General features: G+C 44.7%; 1 protein-coding gene and 1 pseudogene across 1 annotated transcript; one reads left to right on the top strand and one right to left on the bottom strand.

Annotated features, from left to right (window-relative positions):
• Positions 1–2,650: 2,650 nt before the first annotated feature.
• Positions 2,651–3,457, bottom strand: LOC102431573 (annotated as a pseudogene).
• Positions 3,458–5,515: 2,058 nt separating this feature from the next.
• CLDN11 (claudin 11) lies at positions 5,516–20,358 on the top strand. Its single transcript, XM_006088845.3, has 3 exons — positions 5,516–5,955; positions 9,175–9,339; positions 19,636–20,358. Exons 1-3 carry the CDS (start codon positions 5,730–5,732, stop codon positions 19,866–19,868), a joined length of 624 nt encoding a protein of 207 aa, XP_006088907.1. The 5' UTR covers positions 5,516–5,729; the 3' UTR covers positions 19,869–20,358.
• The last annotated feature ends 297 nt before the right edge of the window (positions 20,359–20,655 follow it).

The raw sequence follows: 20,655 nt of genomic DNA, 5'->3' as shown, positions 1-20,655 counted from the left end.
TGTAGGATTTTCATATTATCAAATATTGAATTCACTAGAGAAATTTATCCTTCAAATGGGTGTCTTTTTCAAAGCACTTTTTTTAAATGAATAATCTGACCTAAATAATTTCATATATGTACTCTGTTTTCATATGTTTGGTTCCCTAAAGAGATGCATCTTTTTTAATATATGAAGAAAGTTTCCACGAAGAAATGTACACTTCATTTGGGTCTAATAATTGCACATGTGGAATGTGGGAAGTGGCCACTAATCTTGTTCCTTTTACACAGAAAATGCTTTACCAGCCATGCAATGATCAAAGACAACCACTAGTAGTCACTGTGAGCTCACTCCTTTGCCCCAAGCTTTGCTTTCAACGTGGGCTTGCCAGGCGTGCAGCTAACACATTTGCCAATGCGACAGGAGTCACACATTAGTTTGATTGACCATTTTTAGATATTTTTTAGGCAAATGGGAGAACATTTAACCAGGTGTTTTCCTTCGTTTAGTACACACCGACTGGCTCTCTAAGCCTCCCCTTTAAATATCTTCAAATAAGAATAAAATTAAGGAATTTATGCTCAAGCCATAGGAAAGAAGCTTACATTTTTTTCATAATGGAAAGACGATTGGACCTAAGGTCGGAAGACGTAGTGTCATGTTTCAGGTATATCTTACTAGTTATGTTATATGCTGTAGAAATGTGAACACAAGAGAGAAAATGACTGGAAAGACCTTTTTCTGGAAGTTCTGGGCACAGTCTCTCTAGCAGAGTGTTTGGGACGGTGGTAGACCTGGAATGTCAGTTGGTTAAACTAGGCTATGTGGGAAGCCAGATTCTAATCACAGGGAGGGCTTGGGAAGTAAAGTCACAGCCAAGGAATGTGGGTGATTTTAGGGAAAGTCTCTCAGCTGAGATAGCTTGAAGGACTTCCCCACTATACGCACAGCCTTGCCAAAGGGACTGCACAGTCTGCTTTGGGTAGCAGAGGATTCTCATGGCCTCTGTCTGCTATTGGTTCCCAGTTCCTTATGCTTCCCTGACTGCCCCACGTACTTTTCAATGGACATACTCTCTCCCCACTTATGGCTAATTCATTGAAAAGGTTATGCTTGGCTGGTCTCCTTTGAGTGGCCATTTGTATATCTGTGCTGGGATCATTTAGACATTCATTTTATGGTTTCTCTCCCATTAATAGGTAATTATTTTTGCTTTAGACTCTATCAAAGGCAACATACATTTTCAATTGCTCTATATTGCTTATGAATAATACTAACCATGGCTAGTAGTTAATTAATGAACTAATTAATATATTTTTATTGATTTCAGAGAGGAAGGGAGAGGGAGAGAGATAGAAACGTCAATGATGAGAGAGAATCATTGATCGGCTGCCTCTTGTATGTCCCCCACTTGGGATCGAGCCTGCAACCCTAGCATGTGCCCTTGACTGGAATCAAACCCGGGATCTTTTAGTCCACAGGCCAGCGCTCTATCCATTGAGCCAAACTGGCTAGGTCATGGCTAATATTTATTAGTGTCCATCAATGCTGGGTACTGTGCTATGCACTTTGTATAAATTATCTCACTTAATTCTCAAAATAACACTGTAGGGGCATCTGCTATCCCCACGGTATAGATGAAGAACCTGAGAGTTGCAAAGGTTAAGGGACAGCCCAAGTGATGAAGACAGAATATGAACACAGGAGGTTCCATTTCAAGATCTTAACCACTTGATAGACAATTCTTTCTGCCATTCAGTGCCTGAGTTCTGAAGTCTGGCTTTATTATTATTATTTTTATGTTTTAGAGAGAGGAAGGGAGAAGGATAGAGAGATAGAAACATTGATGAGAGAGAGGAATATTACCGATTGGCTACCTCCTGCATGCCCCCTACTGGGGATCGGGCTGGCAACACGGACATGTGACCTGATGGGGAATTGAATCTGAGACCTCTTGGTTCCTGGGTCGATGCTCAACCACTGAGCCACACTGGCCGGACTGAAGTCTGGCTTTACAAATACCTCTGTGTGTGTGACCTGTGGGTGATCTGGGCGTTGTTGAATTCTTACTGGTTGAATTTTTTTTAATAGGCTTTATTTTTAAAAGTAATTTTACATTTACAGAAAAATTAAGATAGTACAGAGCTGTCATTTACTTGGCATCAGTTTCACCAATTACTAACATCCTACAGTATATGGTGTATTTGTTACATTTAATAAACCAATATTAATACATTACCATTAACTAAAATCTATATTTGCATTTCAATTGCAATTACATAAACAGTCAAAACAAAACTATTTATTTTGCTAGAAACCTACAAACTCAAATATATGTTGAAAATGAGTAATTGCCTATGCAGCTATGAGATAGGAAATAAGAAATGTGACTAAAAGGGAATAAAATAAATGAAATAAGAGCTTTTCAGGGGCTGATAGCTGGTTACAAACTGAAAAGTACGATGAACTAACTCAGGTATATAAAAAAAGGAAGAGGTTGAAGTGAGAACGACTTTAGGGTAAGGGGCTATCATACTCATTTAGCTGAGTCCCATAGGAAAAGGGAATGAAATTTAGGTTATGAATTATTAGCATCTTAGTGGGCATGTCCATTTCCTCCATCTTCTCTCCCCCCCCCTCTTTAATTAAGTACAAGACTCTCCTAATCATGTCACATCAGCTCATTTCACCAACGGTTTGGCCGCCAGTCTCTTATCTCTCTCTTCAGCAATGGTGAGGTGAATACCCTTTCCATGGGGAAGGGAAATCCATGGTTTGTTGCCTTTGCCGATAACAAAAATGTTGGAGAACGGGGTGGCAAAGCTATTGCCAGTGGCATATTTGACATGAACTATGATATCAAAAGAACCAGGGTGTTTCTCTCTGTTGGTGATCACACCAATTCTTCCCAGATTGGCACCTCCGGTGATCATACACAGCTTACCAGTGTCAAACTTGATGAAATCAGTAATTTTGCCAGATTCCAAATCAATCTGAATGGTGTTCACCTTGATGAGGGGCTCAGGGTAGCACATGGTACGAGCATCCTGGGTCACCAGATGAGGGATTCCCTTTGTGCCCACAAAGATCTTCCTCACTTTCACAGCTTGTACTTGGCCTCCTCAGGTGTGATGCGGTGAACAGCAAAGCGACCCTTGGTGTCGTAGACCAGACGGAAATTCTCTCCTGTCTTATCAATGCTGATGACATCCATAAACCAGCAGGGTAGGTTACATCGGTTCGGACCTTGCCATTGATCTCAATGAACCGCTGCATGGAGATCTTCTTTACTTCATCTCCTGTCAGGGCATACTGAAGTCTGTTTCTTAGGAAAATGATGAGAGGAAGACATTCTCTCAGCTTGTGGGGACCGGTAGATGGACGAGGAGCAAATACCCCGGTCAGTCAGTTTATCCAGCATCCAATGCTTTGGAGCTCCTACACGCTTCAGATGTTTCTTGGGACCATGAGCCATGGCTGCAGTAGGCATGGAAAGAGGACTCTCTTCTTGCTAGTGAAAATGAAATGAAGTTTATGAAAAGAAAGTAGCCGCCCTCCGTGCCTCGGGATGGTGTCTCACACAGTGGCGTCTGACGCCCTCAAAGGTTGAGGTTTTGTCATTAGAATGCCAAATGCTAATGGAGTCACAAGAGTGCAGATTTTATAACTGCCCTTTCAATGAAATGATGTTGCTTGGGTTTTATATTTTATGTTGTACTTAATACAATAGCAATTTTTTTAAGTTGTAAGGAAATATCTGAAAACATTCAGGTCAATAGACCCTGGTGAGGAAATGCTCTTAAACACAATGAATGGCTCACTTATAAAATAGTCTCCACAATCAAACTGGTAGGAATACAGGAAGAACCCAGCAAGAGTTTGGAATCGTCATATTATAATAACGCTAGCCCCGGTTTATTGAGCACTTACTTTGTATCAGACGTTGTATTAAGCGCTATATGTATATTAACTCACGTAATCATCGAGAAACCTATGAGGCAGGCACTCTTTTTATCTTCATTTTACAAATGAAGAAATTGGGGCCCAGAAAGGTGAAGTAACTTGGTCTCACAGCTAGTTCAGTGGAGCCAGGGTTTGAACCCAGACACCCTGGCTTTCCTTCTTGACCCTGGGGCTCTCCTTAGTGATTATGGTGGCCCTTGTACTTGACACTCTGTCATCTATTACAGAGCCTTTTCTTTTTGTGCACTTGACTTCTTTGGGGTCTCCTTCAGGCCAGTCTTCCCTAGAAATAGAAAACACGGTGATTGGCCCTGACCCCGGCATTGGGAATAGCTATAGGAAAGCTCAGTCCCTATGATTTATGACACGTATCTTAGAGTGCTGAGCAGGAAGTTTTTGTGCTTGATGAAATCTTTCACATCTTTAAATCTCATGATCGGTGATAGAGAGATATAATAAGATAAGCACTTTGTTTCAAAGGGAGTTAAAACTGTTTAATATAAATGTAGCCTAAGGAGGACTTCTCTACATGATCAAAAGATGCATATAATGGGTCCTATTTGAATTCCTGGAGGTTTAATGCTGCTGCTGATAGCTTACATTTGTAGAGCACCCTGGGCCAGGCAGTATTCTCTGCAGAATGCAGATATTAACTTATTTACAGTGAGCCCAGGGCAGTCAGCCCAGCTTTTAAGGTGTCAAAAATGGGAGACGTGAGCCCTTCAGGAATTTTCAGGAAGTGGTACCCAGGAATGGTCAGTGGGAGGGTGGGTGGTGAGATGGGCCCTTGGAGCCTACTGCTTCCCGGCTGTGTAAAGTGTGCAACTTAACCTCCCCCATGCTGATTCTTCATGCGTATTGTGTGTCAGCAGTTCTGCCTACCATAAAGGGGTTTTGGGAGAATTATTTAGTGAGATAGTTTACGAGATAATACATACACATAAATGCATGCACAAAGTACACGACCCAGCTGGATAAATGTGAGTCGCTTGTGTTATCACTATCATTATGGCCATGGCCGCTCTGATGATTTGGGGCTAGAGAAAGTATCACTTTCTTTCTACTACTAACTATGGTTTACTGAACGCTTTGGGTCTGCTCCTTGGGGCAATTCCCAGCTCAGCAGTTAGAATTCAGCGGAGGGACTACTGCACAGGGAGCCCGCGGGACCACTGCCTTCCCTGCTTTCCGGTGGGAAGGAGTCAAGGAGGGATGGAGCGTAGCGGAGACCCGAGGACAGAGATGAGAGAGGCCACAAGAGGAGAGATAATTCCGGGCAAAAAAGAACCCGAGCCTGACGCGCGAGCGCTCTGCAAGTCTCGGACTTGGATAGAATCATTTTACTTTCCAACACTGACCGCAAGGCGCCCGCCCGCGGGGCCGGGCTGTGCGATTGCCCCACTCCCCATCCCGCTCCCCTCCACACCCCACGCCGGACCCCGGCCGGCGATTGGCCGGCTCGACCCAGGGCCGTCACCGATTGGCGCTCCGGGCCCGGGCCCCGGGGTTTAAAGAGGGGGGGCGGGGGCGCGCTGCCCAGCCGCACTCCAGTCCGCGTGGCGCACGGGTCGCTGTCCCAGCCGTGCGCTCCCTGTCGCGCCGTCGGAGCTGGGCTCGCAGCCTCTCGCGGCCTGACACCGCCTCCAGCGGCCCGCAGCTGGCCGTCGAGGGCCAGCGGCTGGCGAGCGCGGGGATCAGGGGAGGACCAGGGTGGGCGCCGTCCAGCCTCGGGCGCGGGGCACAGCTAGCGAGGGGCGAGGCGCGGGGACGCCGGGGTGGCTGCGATGGTGGCCACGTGCCTGCAGGTTGTGGGCTTCGTCACGAGCTTCGTGGGTTGGATCGGGATCATCGTCACCACGTCCACCAATGACTGGGTGGTGACTTGCGGCTACACCATCCCGACGTGCCGCAAGCTGGACGAGCTGGGCTCCAAGGGGCTGTGGGCGGACTGCGTCATGGCCACGGGGCTGTACCACTGCAAGCCCCTGGTGGACATCCTCATCCTGCCGGGTAAGGACCCCCGCCTTGCGAGTGGCTGGCCCCAAACCCTCACCCCCTGGGCAGACTGGGGGGGGGGGGGCGCTAGACAAAACATTTTGAGGGCTTCAAGCCTATTGGGCCTATTTTGACACCTTGAGTCCCACCTTGCTGTAGTGTGGAACAGGCAGCGGTGAACTTAACCTCTCAGCCTCAGCTCTCGTATCTGGAATTGGGGAAGAGAGGGGTGGCCACTGGCCGAGTCCCCCTGGGAAGTGAATGGCCTGAGACGGAGACACATAGTAGAAACTGAGCCCAGGTTCATTACCGCCTCCTCGTCCGCCCCACGCTCCCACTGTCGACTGAGCAGCAGTGCTTCACTTCCCGGCCAGGCCTCCTCCCCAGGGGCCCTGCTTTCCCGTTAGATTCTATCCGCAGAGGCCAGATGGAGACAGAGAGAGGCAACCATTCCAGCGAGTTTCCCTGTCCTCGTGGGACGGACGACGCGCTCTGGCAAGTTAGGGCCACTGGCTTCGCTAGGTCGGTTCCCGCAGGCCCCGGAGCCCGTCTCACCTCCCCAGCCCGTGCCCCCGCCGTGGGGCGTCCGTCTGCCCAGCTCAGCCTCCCGCTGCGCACCGCTCCCGCGCGCTCGGGGCGCATAGGTGAGAGCCGGCGCCCCTGGAGGGCCACTGTGCTCCCTCCCGGCAAAGCCCGCCGCCCTGGGTCGCCCCCTCCCGGCCAGCGGGATCTCGGAACGGGGAGAGGAGGGAGTGACACCGGCCTGGGGTCCCATCGCCACTTGCAGCCTGGTTGGCAAAGTCCGGGCAACAGTTCCAATCCAGATTTAAACCCTGAGCCAGCTGGGTGATTGGCGAGGTCGCGGGCGCCCCTTCTGGGTTTTGCTCTGAATCTCTGTCCTGCCTGGCGGGTGTATGGGCCCTGGCCAATAGAACAGGATTGTCTTATGTCCCGCGGGCCTCGTGCTCATTCAAAGGGCAAAAGGCTATCCCAATGTCCTCAGCAAGCGAAGTAATCGGCCCACGGCCGCCAGTGTGGGAGCCCGGTGTGTGTGTGTGTGTGTGTGTGTGTGTGTGTGTGTGTTTTTTCTCTTTGAGCCTTTCTGATGACCCTTGAAGCCTCCTTTAAGTGCCTCCTATATTAGTCCTTGTCGTCGGAATCAACCGCCGCCCCCCTTCCTCCTTGCTGCTCTGGTTTTTGGTCCTTACCCCATCCGGGCACATTTTGACTTGATTTTTGCTCATGTTTCTAAGTCCCTGTCTCCTACTGCATTTGGAATTCCCGAAGGTATAAGCGACCTCCTACTTTCTTTGCGTCCCCTCCTGGAACCAGCATTGCTCTGGCACGCAGCAGGCATGCACAATGCATGCCAGCCCTCCATTCACTTCCCTTTTCTCCATTTTGGGCTTTTGGAATGACAGAGTTCCCGGGAACCCAGGTGTGGACCCAGCTCCACTTCCTGCTGGTGTAGGTCGACCTTGGTCATATTCCGATCCTGTGCTGGATCCCGTGCTCACAGTCTGGGTGATCTGAACAAGTGACTAACCTCTGAGAATCCCAGTTGTCTTCTTTAAAAATTAAAATCAAACCAACCCCCTATCTTTCAGGGTTGCTTTGGGGATTAAATAAAATGAGAAATGTAAAAGTCTTTTGATAGAGTAGATGCTCCATAAAAGGTAGCTGTAATTTTTTGTTAAGCGCTGGGCAAGATATTTGTAGGAACCTTTGAAGCATAAAATTATTCCCTGCTTCCCCTCCCTGAAGTTCAGTTTACTAACAGTCAGTGCTGAGTGGTTTATTTTCAAAGAACATAGACCCTCTGACAGAGGGGAGTGCATTTTAGGGAGGGCTTCATCCTCCCTGCTCTCCCTGTCCCTTGTACTTTGGGTGGGGACAGGGACAGAGCTCAGTCTCCATCTTTGATTTCCAGACATGGCCTTGGCACCTAGCATGCGGACAGCCTGCGTCATGAATTTCAGAACCTCAGTTTCTAGTTGAATGTCTCCATTGTGTCAGCCCCGGCTCTCCTACAAGCGGGGGAGGGGGGGGAGGGGCATAGGGCTGTGGTCAGAGGTCCTACCTCAAACTTCCTGTGGGTCCTCTCTGGGGATGTTCAAGTCAATAGATATTTGGTTTATTGGTTACCTTTAATTCATAAGAAGCTGGGATGGACAATGGTCCGAAGCGTTCCCTTGTGGAGTCTGAATTCTGGCAGGGCATATCCTGCTGAGAGACAGTGTTGCAGCTGCATCTTGGGGCACAGGGCAGGTGGCCAGATTTGGTCTGAGGGTCCGGGCAAGTGAGGCGGAAGTTGGGGCTCGCTATTTGCTCTGAGCCAAAAAGAGAGTAATGAATACTTTTTTTTTTTTTTAAGGAGGGAGAGTGTCTTAATGAGAAACAATATATTTAAGTTTGTCAGCTTCTTCCAGTATCTTGTCAGACCTATTTTACATGAATATTGCACAGATTGTAATCTGTTTCTTAATAAAGTTGTTACCTGGCATTTTATATGACAGTATAAAGCCCTGGTAGTTTTGCTCCTCTCTTATTACTCAACTCAGGTATTCTTTCATTTATAACTGTATGTTTACATCATCTGTTGTGGGCACTGTGTCTGCCCTCTAGGAATCCTTGGGTCTGGAGGGATGCCTTTAAAGCAATGATGATGGAGTAATAACACCAATTAATCATAGCTAACCGTTTTAGCTCACTTAGCATGTGCTAGGCACTGTTCTAAGCACTGCGTGAATTAACTAACTTAATCTTAGCTGAATTCTTTTAGAAAAATGTAGGTACTATTACTATTTTCACTCTATAAATGAGGACACAGTAACTTGCCCAAGGTCATACAGGTTGAGTGTATCAACAAGACACTGGAACCAATAGCCCATCCCTCACAGAAGGCTTTTTGGAAGATTTGAGTTTTATTCTGAGTCGTTCACAAGGTGATATAACAATTGGACTCTGGGCCCCTTCATCCTGGAAGCTTGGACAAGTGGCCTAAACTGGGGATCCCCATTCAGTCTCTCCAGCCCTCAACCTCCCTTTTTTTTGGTCATCGAATCACTTTAAAAGTTGAACATGTGACGTGGTCATGGACAACATGTAACACCTTCTAAGTCCTGGAATGGGCAAGAGGGAGGAAGGCAAGTGGTACCGAATTCCCGAGAGGCAGGATTCAGGATCCAAGGGCTCCCTTGGTCTAACCCGCCCTGTCTGCTCTCTTGCTTGTAGGTTACGTGCAGGCCTGCCGAGCCCTGATGATCGCAGCCTCAGTCCTGGGCCTGCCGGCCATTCTCCTGCTGCTGACAGTTCTCCCCTGCATCCGCATGGGCCATGAGCCTGGCGTGGCCAAGTACAGGCGGGCCCAGCTGGCTGGGGTTCTGCTCATTCTGCTGGGTAAGAGCTTTCTCTATGGCACCCAACTCTGAGGAAACGTGATGAATGCCAGATCTTCCTGTTGCTTCATCCAGTTTGAGGTGCAGGAAAGAAAGCCAATGACTCCTCTGTGGAATAGAACCCCCTCAATGTGTATTTCTTTATGTTTCATGGGGATAAGTCCTATCTATGATGGGGGCGGGAGGGGGGAGAGGCAGAGGTCACTGAACATGAACATAAGTTAACAAACAAAAGGCAAAGAAGGATTTTAAGGGCAGGAAATACCTAAGGAAAAGACCAGAGGACAGAAAAGAGTTACACAGTGGCTCTTCAGTCAGACTTCACAAGGGAATTCCGTTTTGAAAATACCTGTGCCCAGGTCCCATGGCAGGTTCGTTGACTCAGAATTTCTGGGTATAAAGCCAGACAAAGATGTTTTATGAAATCCTAACTACCTGTAAGGTGACTCTTACCTGGAGTTAAGATTGAGAACTTCAGTTAATGTACAAAGAAAGAATAGAGAAAGAGGAGGGCGATAGAAAAGTAAGATGTTGCCCTAGCTCTGTGGTTGGCAAACCGCAGCTCGCAAGCCACATGCGGCTCTTTGGCCCCTTGAGTGTGGCTCTTCCACAAAATACCATGTGTGGGCGCACACATACAGTGCGACTGAAACTTCGTGGCCCATGTGCAGAAGTCGGTATTTTGTGGAAGAGCCGGTATTTTGTGGAAGAGCCACACACAAGGGGCCAAAGAGCCGCATGTGGCTCTCGAGCAGCGGTTTGCTGAGCCACAGTTTACCAACCACTGCCCTAGCTGGTTTGGCTCAGTGAATAGAGTGTCGACCTGTGGACTGAAGGGTCCCCGGTTCGATTCCAGTCAAGGGCACATGCCCAGGTTGTAGGCTCGATCCCCAGTGGGGGTGTGCAGGTGGCAGCCAATCAATGATTCTCTCTCATCATGGATGTTTCTATCTTTCTCTCCCTTTTCCTTCCTCTCTGAAATCAGTAAAAATATATTTAAAAGAGAAAGAAAAGATGTCGAGAGTGGTAGATCACTAGGTGATAATTCACTCTTTTATTCATCGAGCACCCGCTGCTGGGGCTCATTGGAAACAATGTCAGTCTCTGCTTTGCGATTACCCAGACATCTTGATAGAGTGTGGCATGTGCTCATCTTAAAGGGCTGCACACACTGTGCACACACATTGGAAGACACCTAAGCCAGACCAGAGGCTATCCCGGAGTAGAGGAAGCCAGCGATGGGTTTTGAGAGTTGGAGAGAAGGTGGATTGGAGGGAGGGACAATCCTTGCCCAGGAAATGGCCTGTGCTTGTTCAGCTTTGCTGATTACTCCCACACACAGAGGGCCTGACTTAAGCACCAAGGGAGGGTCTTTCTAGCTCCATTCTCTCCAGTGATTTCATTTCTCTCCATTTTTTCCTGGAATGCTAATTTCATTAACACATTCTAAATCCTAATAGAAGACATGAATTTTAAGAACTCTTGTAAAGTGGACTGATAGATACATCATTGAGGAGAAACTGATGTGCTTATGGGTTAGATATACAGTCAAGGTCTCCTTGGACAAGGACTTCCTGTCCCCAAACTGGTATCAGACTATGTGCTTGAGGGGTAAGGGTGAGAGAACAGGGTTCTGTCTGGGTCATTGCCACTTAGTGACGGTCACCCACAGTGACACCGGTGAGATGAGGGGACATGAGAGGTAGGGGCACCTCTTCACAAGATGGCAAAGGGGTGGAGGTTTTCAGTGGCTTGTGAAGCACAGAGAATTCCGAGGAGGTGTGTGTGTGTGTGTGTGTGTGTGTGTGTGTGTGTGTGTGTGTGTTAACAGGAGTGAAAAGACCAGAATGCCACTGTGATTTTCAGAGGAGAATCTGGGCATGGACATTTTGGTTGTAGCCACGAAGAATGTGTGGGAGTGACACATCAAACATACAATCAGTACCAAGTGCTTCATCTAACTCACAGGGGTACTTTTAAAAAATATTTTTTTATTGATTTAGAGAGAGAGGAAGGTAGAGTGAGGGAGGGAGGGAGGGAGGAAAGAGAGAGAGAGAGAGAGAGAGAGAGAGAGAGAGAGAGAGAGAGAGAGAGAAACACATTGATCAGCTGCCTCCTGCAGCCCCACTTCCTCCCCACCTAGGGGATGCAGCCTGAAAGCCTGGGCATCTGGGCATGTGCTCTGACCAGGAATCCAAGCGGTGCAGTGCATAGGACCGCGCTCAGCTGACTGTCACACTGGCCAGGGCCACAGGGATCCTTTTTGACAGTCAGATCTTTGTATCTGAATTCCCTTTCCGACAGGTAGACCACAGAAAGCTGTACAAGTAAACTGGTCTGTAGAACCCAGAAGAAACCCTTCTCATCCTAGACATTTGCCCGTGTCTGTGACTTTCCTCATTCTCACAGAGGTCCGGGAGGCTCTCTCTTGGGCCCTGAGGATGCAGAGCCAAAGCTGGGTCCGTTGTGTTAGGGGTTCATTTTAGCAATCCTGGCCTTCCATGTAAGTGTCGCACAATATCCACCAGTAAGGGAACACATTAAAAACCCCCAAAACCAAACACAAACCCTGTGGAAAATAAAGACAGAAAAGCAAAGCACACATAGACGCGTTGGTATTTTATAAAATCGCTAAAAAAAACCTGAATGGTCCAGTTGAATAAGAAGGGTTATTTGAAAAAATAACAACCAGTTGTTTGAAACTTTCTTTTTCAAATGGGGTGGGGGATGTATCCAGAATCGTAGAAAGGAAAGCGAGGTGAGGCTGAGTAGTGATGTGAGTTCCTCAGTCTGTTCGCTGCGGATGGAGGAGGTGTTGAGACATCGGAACCCCAGGGAGCCCTGGCTGCTAGGACTGGAGGGAGGGTACCATCGCTCCTTGCCCTCTTGCAGCCTTGCAATTCCAGGGTTACCTGCTTCCTCTTTGATTGCCTCGCCCGGATTTATTTCTCAGGGGGTGTCCACCAGCCTTTGGGTTGGCTGTTGTTTGGACTGGAACGAGCTAGCTCTGGAAATGTAAAGCTCATTGTCTCAAGTGTGGCACCTGCTGGTCTCCTCTAGGTTTTCTCTCCACAGAGCCCGAGTGCCTTGTTTTCCCTGTTGGCAGAGGGTGGGAGGAGCGCGAGAGAGTGAAGGCTCCCTTTGTGCTGCTCTGGATTGGCTTCTGTCGCTCTCCCGCTCTCCCTGTCGGGGAGAAGCCAGTGCTGGGCTCACGCTGGGCTCTGAGGGTCACCCATGGCACTCCCGCTGAGACGTGGTCGCTAACCAAAGGGGGCCAGGTGGAACTGGAAACAGTGTCAATCTTGGTATGGAAATTGTCAACACTGTTAATTAGAATCCATTTTTTTGTGACCCTGAGGATCTTTAATTATTTTTCCAAAACCTTAAAACATCTTGTCTGTTGTCCAACAGCTGTATCTTCTGAGCAGAGTGTTTAATGATGTGAGGATTTGGTTCCTGCTGTGGGGGAAGGAACAGGAGCCTGGTGCTGCTGGTTTCCTGAACCTGAAGAGCAGCACAAGCAGCGGCAGGCTCCTCAGTTCAGAATGCATCGGAGGCCGATCGAATGTGTGGTTTTCCAGAAGCCCCTGCTGAAGCAGGAGATACCTACCTGCGCTTTATCTTATCATTTGGAGTCAGACCAACTCTGCTGAATCTCGGATTTACCACTTTCCAGCTATGCGAGCTGGGGCAGTTACTTAGTGTTTCTAAACCTTTATATAAAACTAGAGGCCTGGTGCACGAATTTGTGCATGGGTGGGGTCCCTAGGCCTGGCTGGCAATCATGGTCGATCGGGGCCATCTCTCCCAGTCCCAATCGGGGCCGAGCCAATCAGGGCCTGCCGGCTGGGGGGAAAAGTAGGGGGAGGGACCACAGGAGGTTGACCAGCCGTGGGAGGTTGGCTGTGCGAGTGCACTGACCACCAGGGGGCAGCTCCTGTGTTGAGCGTCTGCCCCCTGGTGGTCAGTGTGCGTCATAGTGACTGGTTGACCGGTTTTTCTGGTCTTTCAGTCGTAACAGTTGCTTAGGCTTTTATATATATAGATGGGCACAGCAATGCCTTCTTCTGAAGTTGGTAAGAATAGTGAATTGACATATCTAAGTTCTTTCTTTTTTTTAAAAAAGAATTTATTGGGGTGACATAGGGCCATAAAACCATATGGGTTTCAAGTGAACAACTCAACAAAACATCATCTGCACACTACATCATGCACCCATGGCCCAAAGCAAAGTCTCTTTTCATCCCCATTTATCTCCCCTTTGTTCACCTCCACCTATCCCCTACCCCCGTGCCCTCTGGCTATCACCACACTGTTGTCTGTGCCTATGGTTTATAAGGTTGTTTTTTGCTTAATCTCTTCACCTTTTTTCATCCAGCCCCCCAAGTACCCTCCCCTCTGATAGCTGTCAGTCTGTTCCATGTATCCAGGCCTCTGTTTCTATGTTGTTCGTTACTTTATTTTGTTCATTACATTCCACATATAAGTGAGATCATATGGAATTTGTCTTTCTATGACTGGCTTATTTCACTTAGCATAATAATTTCCAGGTCCAGAGTATAGAGATCAATAGCTGGAGTTTTTTGCTTATCTATAATAATAAAAGTATAATATGCTAATTAGACTAGACGTCCTTCCGGATGACCTCACAGCTGGGGCTGTGAGGGAAGCCTGGGTCCCGGGTGCCTGCCAGTGGCAGGAGGGAAGCCCAGGTCCTGGGTGCCTGCTGGCAGCCAGAGGGAAGCCCAGGTCCGGGTGCTAGAGGGAAGCCGGTGCCAGCAGCCAGAGGAAGGAAAGCCTACTCTTGCATGAATTTCGTGCATCGGGCCTCTAGTCCCATTATAAAAAGCCACGTTAAGCTACCCAGCTGAAAACACTCAGCCTCAGTTCTGATTCAGTCTAATGCTCATCTCACTATAAGTTAGAAAGTACTTGATTTGGGTCTTTCTTGGGGAGATGGGGTAGGAATGGAGAGAAAGGAAATGTATTTTCCTTCTTAATGGAATCCTTTCATCTTCTCTCCTTCTTTTTAAAAATATGGTCCCAGGAATCTTATTTGTATAGGAAAAAAGTTGTTTTAACTTGGAGCTTACAGGTTAATAATGAAATTGTAGTAAAATAAATGGCGTGTGCAAATGTAGGACAGATTGAGCTTGTCATGCTCGAAGAATCAGAAGTCTTATGGGAATGGGAATTCTTGGGTGTTGCCCTTAATTGTGAGGTCTTAAGAGAATTGTTAGAAAAAGTCTTCCTCCAAACTCATTAGTTTTATACAGACAAATCCCTAATTTAAATCAAATTTCATATGGATAATGGACAGGATGTGGCATCTTAGTGTGGTTGTGGCTTAAAATGATCTCATCAGTAAAATTGGAGGAATTAACTGCTTTATGAGGTCTCTGGTGTCTCTAAATTATGTGATTAAAATGAACAAGTAACCATGAGATGGACTTTTAAAAAAGGTTATAGGAAAAAAAAGATAATGATGTGTGGAATGGAAATAAAGGGGGAAAAGTGCTGAAAGCAGGCCAGGAAAATAATGTACTCATATATTCCATTGACTTGATGATTGTTGTAAAAATTAGATAGTCATAAAAGTCTACATAAGAGGAATATGCCTTTTGGCAGCTATGTTTTCTTACTAGTAAGTCAAAATTTAGAGAATGATAAATGGAAAATAGAGAAAACTTTTTTTCTAGATTCAAATGATAAGGAAACAACTAATAAATATGAACCTAACCAAAGCTCATTAGATCTCTTGTTGCCTTGAGTTAACTGGCCTCTTTGTGAAAAGCTGATTGCTATTTAGATTGTATGTAATAATACCATTGATTGTAGAAGACGATGTTCAATACATTGTAAAATGTTAAATGGAGGGGGATTCAAATAAATTTTTATTATGGAAAATTCCAAACATACACAGAGTAGAGAGAATAGTCTAATAAACCTCCATGCACCCAAACTTATTCTAAAAATTGATCAAGTCACAGCTGACCAGCTTCAGCCATGTATTTCCCCCTTTTTTCCCAGTCCTCAGATTTTTTTTTGGAAGCAAATCTCAGCTATAATATCAAGGAAGATTTTTGTCAGTATTACTAATATAAGTCAGATTAATTTAAGTGATTTTAATGAAAATATTGCTTTCTGTTAGAAATGATGCTTTCAGTCCTTCCAGTGCTTCATATTGAAAGTGACAAAGCCTGAGAACAGAGGTGCTCAGGGCTGGAGGAAGAAATATCCGTCTGGTGTTCTTCTGTCTTTCTGCGCCTGTTTGTCTGTCTGTCTGTCTGTGGTGTGGCTTTCTCTTTGTTGTTACCTCCAAACATACTTGTACCAATTTTATTTAATTTCATCACACTTATTTATCATCTAATTCTTAAAGGGACTAAAAACTACACTTAACATTTCATTGCTCTAAAATTATTTTATTATCCCAAATATTTTCTGTGTTTGGCTACATCAAAATCATTGCTAACTTTTAATAAAGGTGTATTCTATTAATTAAAGAACACCTTTGTATCACATTATTTGAAACTTATCAAGAGAGGCAAACAATTTTATTCAATGAAGAGCAAGGAATTTTACTTGAGAGGACCCAGTCCAGGTGAATCTATATCTACACAGTGAAGCTTTTTTCCCCCTTCTCTCCTTTTGTTTTTGAAGCTAAGAATATCCCCAATTTTCACCTTGTACTCTCCCCACAAAAGGCAGATTTTCGCCCCCGGTACAGTTAACTATTGCATTTGCTGAAGGTAGAAAAGAAAACAAATCGAAAAATCAGTATTAAAGCTCCCTTCTCCTGTTTTTAGAGACTTAATTTAAAAACACATTCTGTTGACATAAGAGAAAAGCAATGAAAATTCCTTTTATGTTTCTTCAATTTTCTTTACCTTATAAGTAACTGCGATTTTTAAAGAAAAATATTTACAGCATTACAATTTCTCTCTCTCTCTCTCTCTCTCTCTCTCTCTCTCTCTCTCGCAGGTCTTATATGTCTTTAAGAAAGTTAAAAATTATTGCCAGTTCTATTGGTTCACATCTTTTAGTTGAGTAATGACTTGGATTTTTAACTTTATTTATTAAAATAGATCTCCTTTCCCCTTCCAACCACTGCTGAAATCAACTAAATTCTCCTTTTTTAGTTTGTAAACATTCTTCACTGTGAGTTCAATTGAAGGTCACTGTTCCCAGTGAACCTCTCATTTTCTTTCATGTTGTGTGGCAGTCTGTCATCTTTTAGTGGTTTTGATGTGGTTCATCTTTGAGAGCCACAGGAATTCCACCCAGAGTTCATTTATCTGCTAGGAAATAAAGAACCTGCTGGTGCACATTTGCCTTGTTTTGCCTGGGTTATAAAAGAAGGCAATCTTTAATGAGGTAAGTCATGAGTAATGTATAATGATTTTGGAAGTCAGTTTTGGTGTGAACAAAGTGGAAAGTAGACTTGAAATGAGACCACCTCTCATTCATCTGTCTGTCTATCCATTTATTCACCCATCCAGTCCTATAGGTTCATTATTTAAATGTTTAGACATTTTCCTGATTTTTCCTTTTTTTAATGAATTATATTGGAATAAAATGTAACAAAACACTCAAAACACTCAAAATCAAGATTGATGATTACTTTTGGGATATTTATTGAGCCTGATTCTTTCCCTCTATGAAGATAACCTTGTTCATTTAGTTTGCTTAGGAAAAGGGGAAGAATTAAATAAAATGAGAGGTAATTTCTAATCTTATTCTATAAAATCTAAACCAAATCTGAAAGTTAGGTTAGGTTTACATGAAATGTGGGGAATGCTTGTGTGTGTGTTATGTTTAAATATAAAGAATAAAAAAAATAAAACTTAATTTAACCATAAGCATATGCCGCTATTTGGAAGCCAGTTAACTGTTATAGGCAATATTGGTTTGATTGAACCAAATCAGTTGTTTGGGAATCACATCATTTTGTCCTATGGAATTCAGCTTCACTCTCCCCCCTTTCCGCTCTAATCACGCTTGGGTGTTTGGAAGCCCCTATTTTGCTGTCTTTGCCCATAGCAGATGAGTTCTCACTTGGGGGTCTAGGGGTTTGTAGCTGGATTGTGTATTGATACAAAGACTAGAGCAGTTCTCTCTGGCCAAAACACTCTAGAAGAGGATTCTGTCCCTTGCTCTGATAAAGAAAAAAGGCTTTTATCTGTGCCTCGCTGAGAGTATGACCATGACAATAGCCAAGCAGTTCCCAAGAGTGCCGGATTTGGAATCTATGGCCAGAAAAAGAGAAAGAAAAAGACTTTCCCTTGTATCTCAGGTGTTGCAAGCCCTGGGCTGGAAAGGGAAGATTTGATTAGCTCTGGTCTTCTTGAGAACATTCTAGTCACAGAAGGAAAATACATCTCATGGTATCGTATACAAAAATATTACAAAAGCTGGCATGATTGGGCTCACTCTTTAGGAAAAATGAATCCATTAGAATATGGAGAGATTTTAGCTTTTTAGGTAGTCTGTATAAATTTAAATATGTGAATAGTTCACAATTAATAGAGTGAATTTAGGCTGTTATCCAATTTGAGCCATTCACACCCAAATTTACTTTTCCCTCTGACTTCTTGGGATCTATACTTTTTAAGGATAGGAATTACATCTATTTAGGTGTATCTAAACCCAACTTATGTGGGTGTAGACTTAATCTGTTTTCAACAAAAACCTATGTCATAAGCTACACAAAAGGAAATGTGATAGTTTAAAAGGTCTTTGAGAATGGGTAAAGCTTTTCTTTAGTTTAGAACTAATATATGGTGCTGTTAGATTTGAGTGCTGTGTTAAAGAAAAATTATATTTCTTCTCTGTGGGTACAGAGGGAAGTTAGAAAATCACTCAGTATGAGTAGAAATCAGAAGAAGCTTGCTGAGTTGAAAGTGACAAGGTAGCAAACATTGAAATGCCTTTCTAGAATTTATTGAAGGCTTTATGGCTAACTATTGGAAACCTCATTATTGTTATTATTATTTTGATCTTTCAACTTTAATATGCCATTCTAACTTAAAGCTTTAACTAAAATTTCTGTCCTGCTTATAGTTGTGAAAAATTAGATGCTAACAAAGGAAGTTATGGAGTTACTTTGTCTAGAGCTGTGTTGTTCAGTATAGTAACCACTAGCCACATGTGGTCATTTAAATTTAAATGAATTAAAATTCAGAATTAGCTTTTTCAGTCTCACAAGCTTTATGAGAAATGGTCAAAAGCCCAGGTAGCTCGTGGCTAACCTATTTGACAGTGCTGGCCTAGAGGTTTAAAAGAGTTTCAAGTCTTTATAGGCTCCTGCCTGCCCCTGTTTTGCTACTTTGTTTAGGAGGAGGGGAAAAGCTAAATGAGATAGAGGTGATTTCTTAACTTATTCTTTAAAATCTAAACCAAATTTGAAAGTTAGATTGGTTGGTGCAAGACCATACATTTCTACCATTGTGATCTATCACAGCAAATATTATTACCATAAAATCCTTGGATGGGTAAACTCTTGCTCTAAGAACTGTTGATTGGTGTGTCGAGATTTTTGTGATTGTGAACAGCATAACACAAATGCAAACTCTTAGCTGAGACTCCACGGATGTCTAGCAATAATTCACCACAGTAAGAGAATTTTCATAGCTTTTTTAGGTCTTTGTAATGTACACTGACTAAATTGAAAAAAAAATAGAGTAGGAAATTGAAGTGGGCACTGTCTTGATTCTCATTTCTGGATAGCTCAGGGCGTCCAGTCATTCCACTGGTATACACTGAGCACATACTGTGTGCTTCATACGGACTGAGCTAAACACTGACTTTACAAAGATAAGACATGTTCCCTGCTGTCAAGGAACTCAGTACTTGGAATGGAAAATAGACATGTAAAGAGATAATTATAACCCAATTAGTTAAGTGCAATAATAGAATTATAACTATAGATATATAAAGTCAAGATATGCAAAAAAATATAAATATGTATTTTTGGACTTAAGTGATTTATTACTAGGTTTTTACATTGGAGTTCTTTGTCCCTCACCTGTTGAAAAAGTAAGGACCTTGCAGTTTGACACTTGCTTTTGGTCAACTTACTCTACAGATGCAAACCTTTAGGTTCAGATTGCGGCACAGGCGGGGGTGTGGGGGGCGCAGAGCTGTGTGTATGGAGTTTTCTGGAGCTGGTTGGAAGCCAGAGGCGTGTGTGTGTGTGTGTGTGTGTGTGTGTGTGTGTGTGTGTAAGTGTATTCTGCCCACTGCGCTTGGTGTGTGATGGGTATGCCCGCTCATAGCCTTCTCCATGTCTCCCCAGCTCTCTGCGCCATTGTTGCCACCATCTGGTTCCCTGTGTGCGCCCACCGTGAGACCACCATCGTGAGCTTTGGCTACTCCCTGTACGCCGGCTGGATTGGTGCCATTCTCTGCCTCGTGGGTGGCTCTGTCATCCTCTGCTGCGCTGGAGATGCGCAGGCCTTTGGTGAAAACCGTTTCTACTACTCTTCGGGCTCCAGCTCCCCCACTCACGCCAAGAGTGCCCACGTATAAGAGAGCTGCCGGCCTGCCCACGGAGGTGCTGTAGATGCTGGGCCCAGGGCCCTAGGTTTGCTCACCACAGATGGGAGAAGCCCATTCCTCTGCAGGCTCCGAAGCCAAAGGTCTAGAAAAGCATCCTGTCTGGCATTTTGTAGTCTTAACACCCTGCTCCCATTTTGTTGCCTTAAAAAATAAATCTTTAGCTCAGATAATGCCCACACGGTTTTCTCATGGTTTTGCCCACTGTTAGCTCTTGGGCATTCTTTTGTTGCCCATAAAAATTATACCTCGATGTATTTTCGCTCTCTCTCTTTAAATTTCAAACATCTTGTAAACATTGCTGAGTTGGGTATGGGGGAGAGAAATAAAAGACACTTTTCAAACTGTTGTTACAGATGACACTGGGAGCCTCATAAAGATGCCTCTCTGTTCCCTGCCTCCTCTTCAGCTCCGAGGTCACTTAGTCATAAGCTAGAAAAAGATAGAATGGGGACATGGGGTGGGGGAGGGAGGGGAGCCGTGGAACTTGCCCTCCAGGGGAAAGTTTCCCTTTTGTAAGTTGAGGGCAAAGGGTGGGTTTTTTTTTTTTTTTTTTAGTTTGTGATTTTACATTTATCTGTACATATTTTTTCAAGATTGATCATTTTTATAACCACGGTTTTCCTGAAATTCTCAGCTCAGTATGAAGGAAATGAACCAAATAGACTTTCATTATATGATACATAACAGCACACGTAAGTATAACTCTAACTGGCATTCCACAAAATGTTTTTGATTTCTAGTTTATCTGATGTACTTT

Source organism: Myotis lucifugus, unplaced genomic scaffold, assembly GCF_000147115.1.
Source record: "Myotis lucifugus unplaced genomic scaffold, Myoluc2.0 scaffold_53, whole genome shotgun sequence".
NCBI lineage: Eukaryota > Metazoa > Chordata > Mammalia > Chiroptera > Vespertilionidae > Myotis > Myotis lucifugus.
This window is presented reverse-complemented; position numbering and strand designations above follow the sequence as displayed.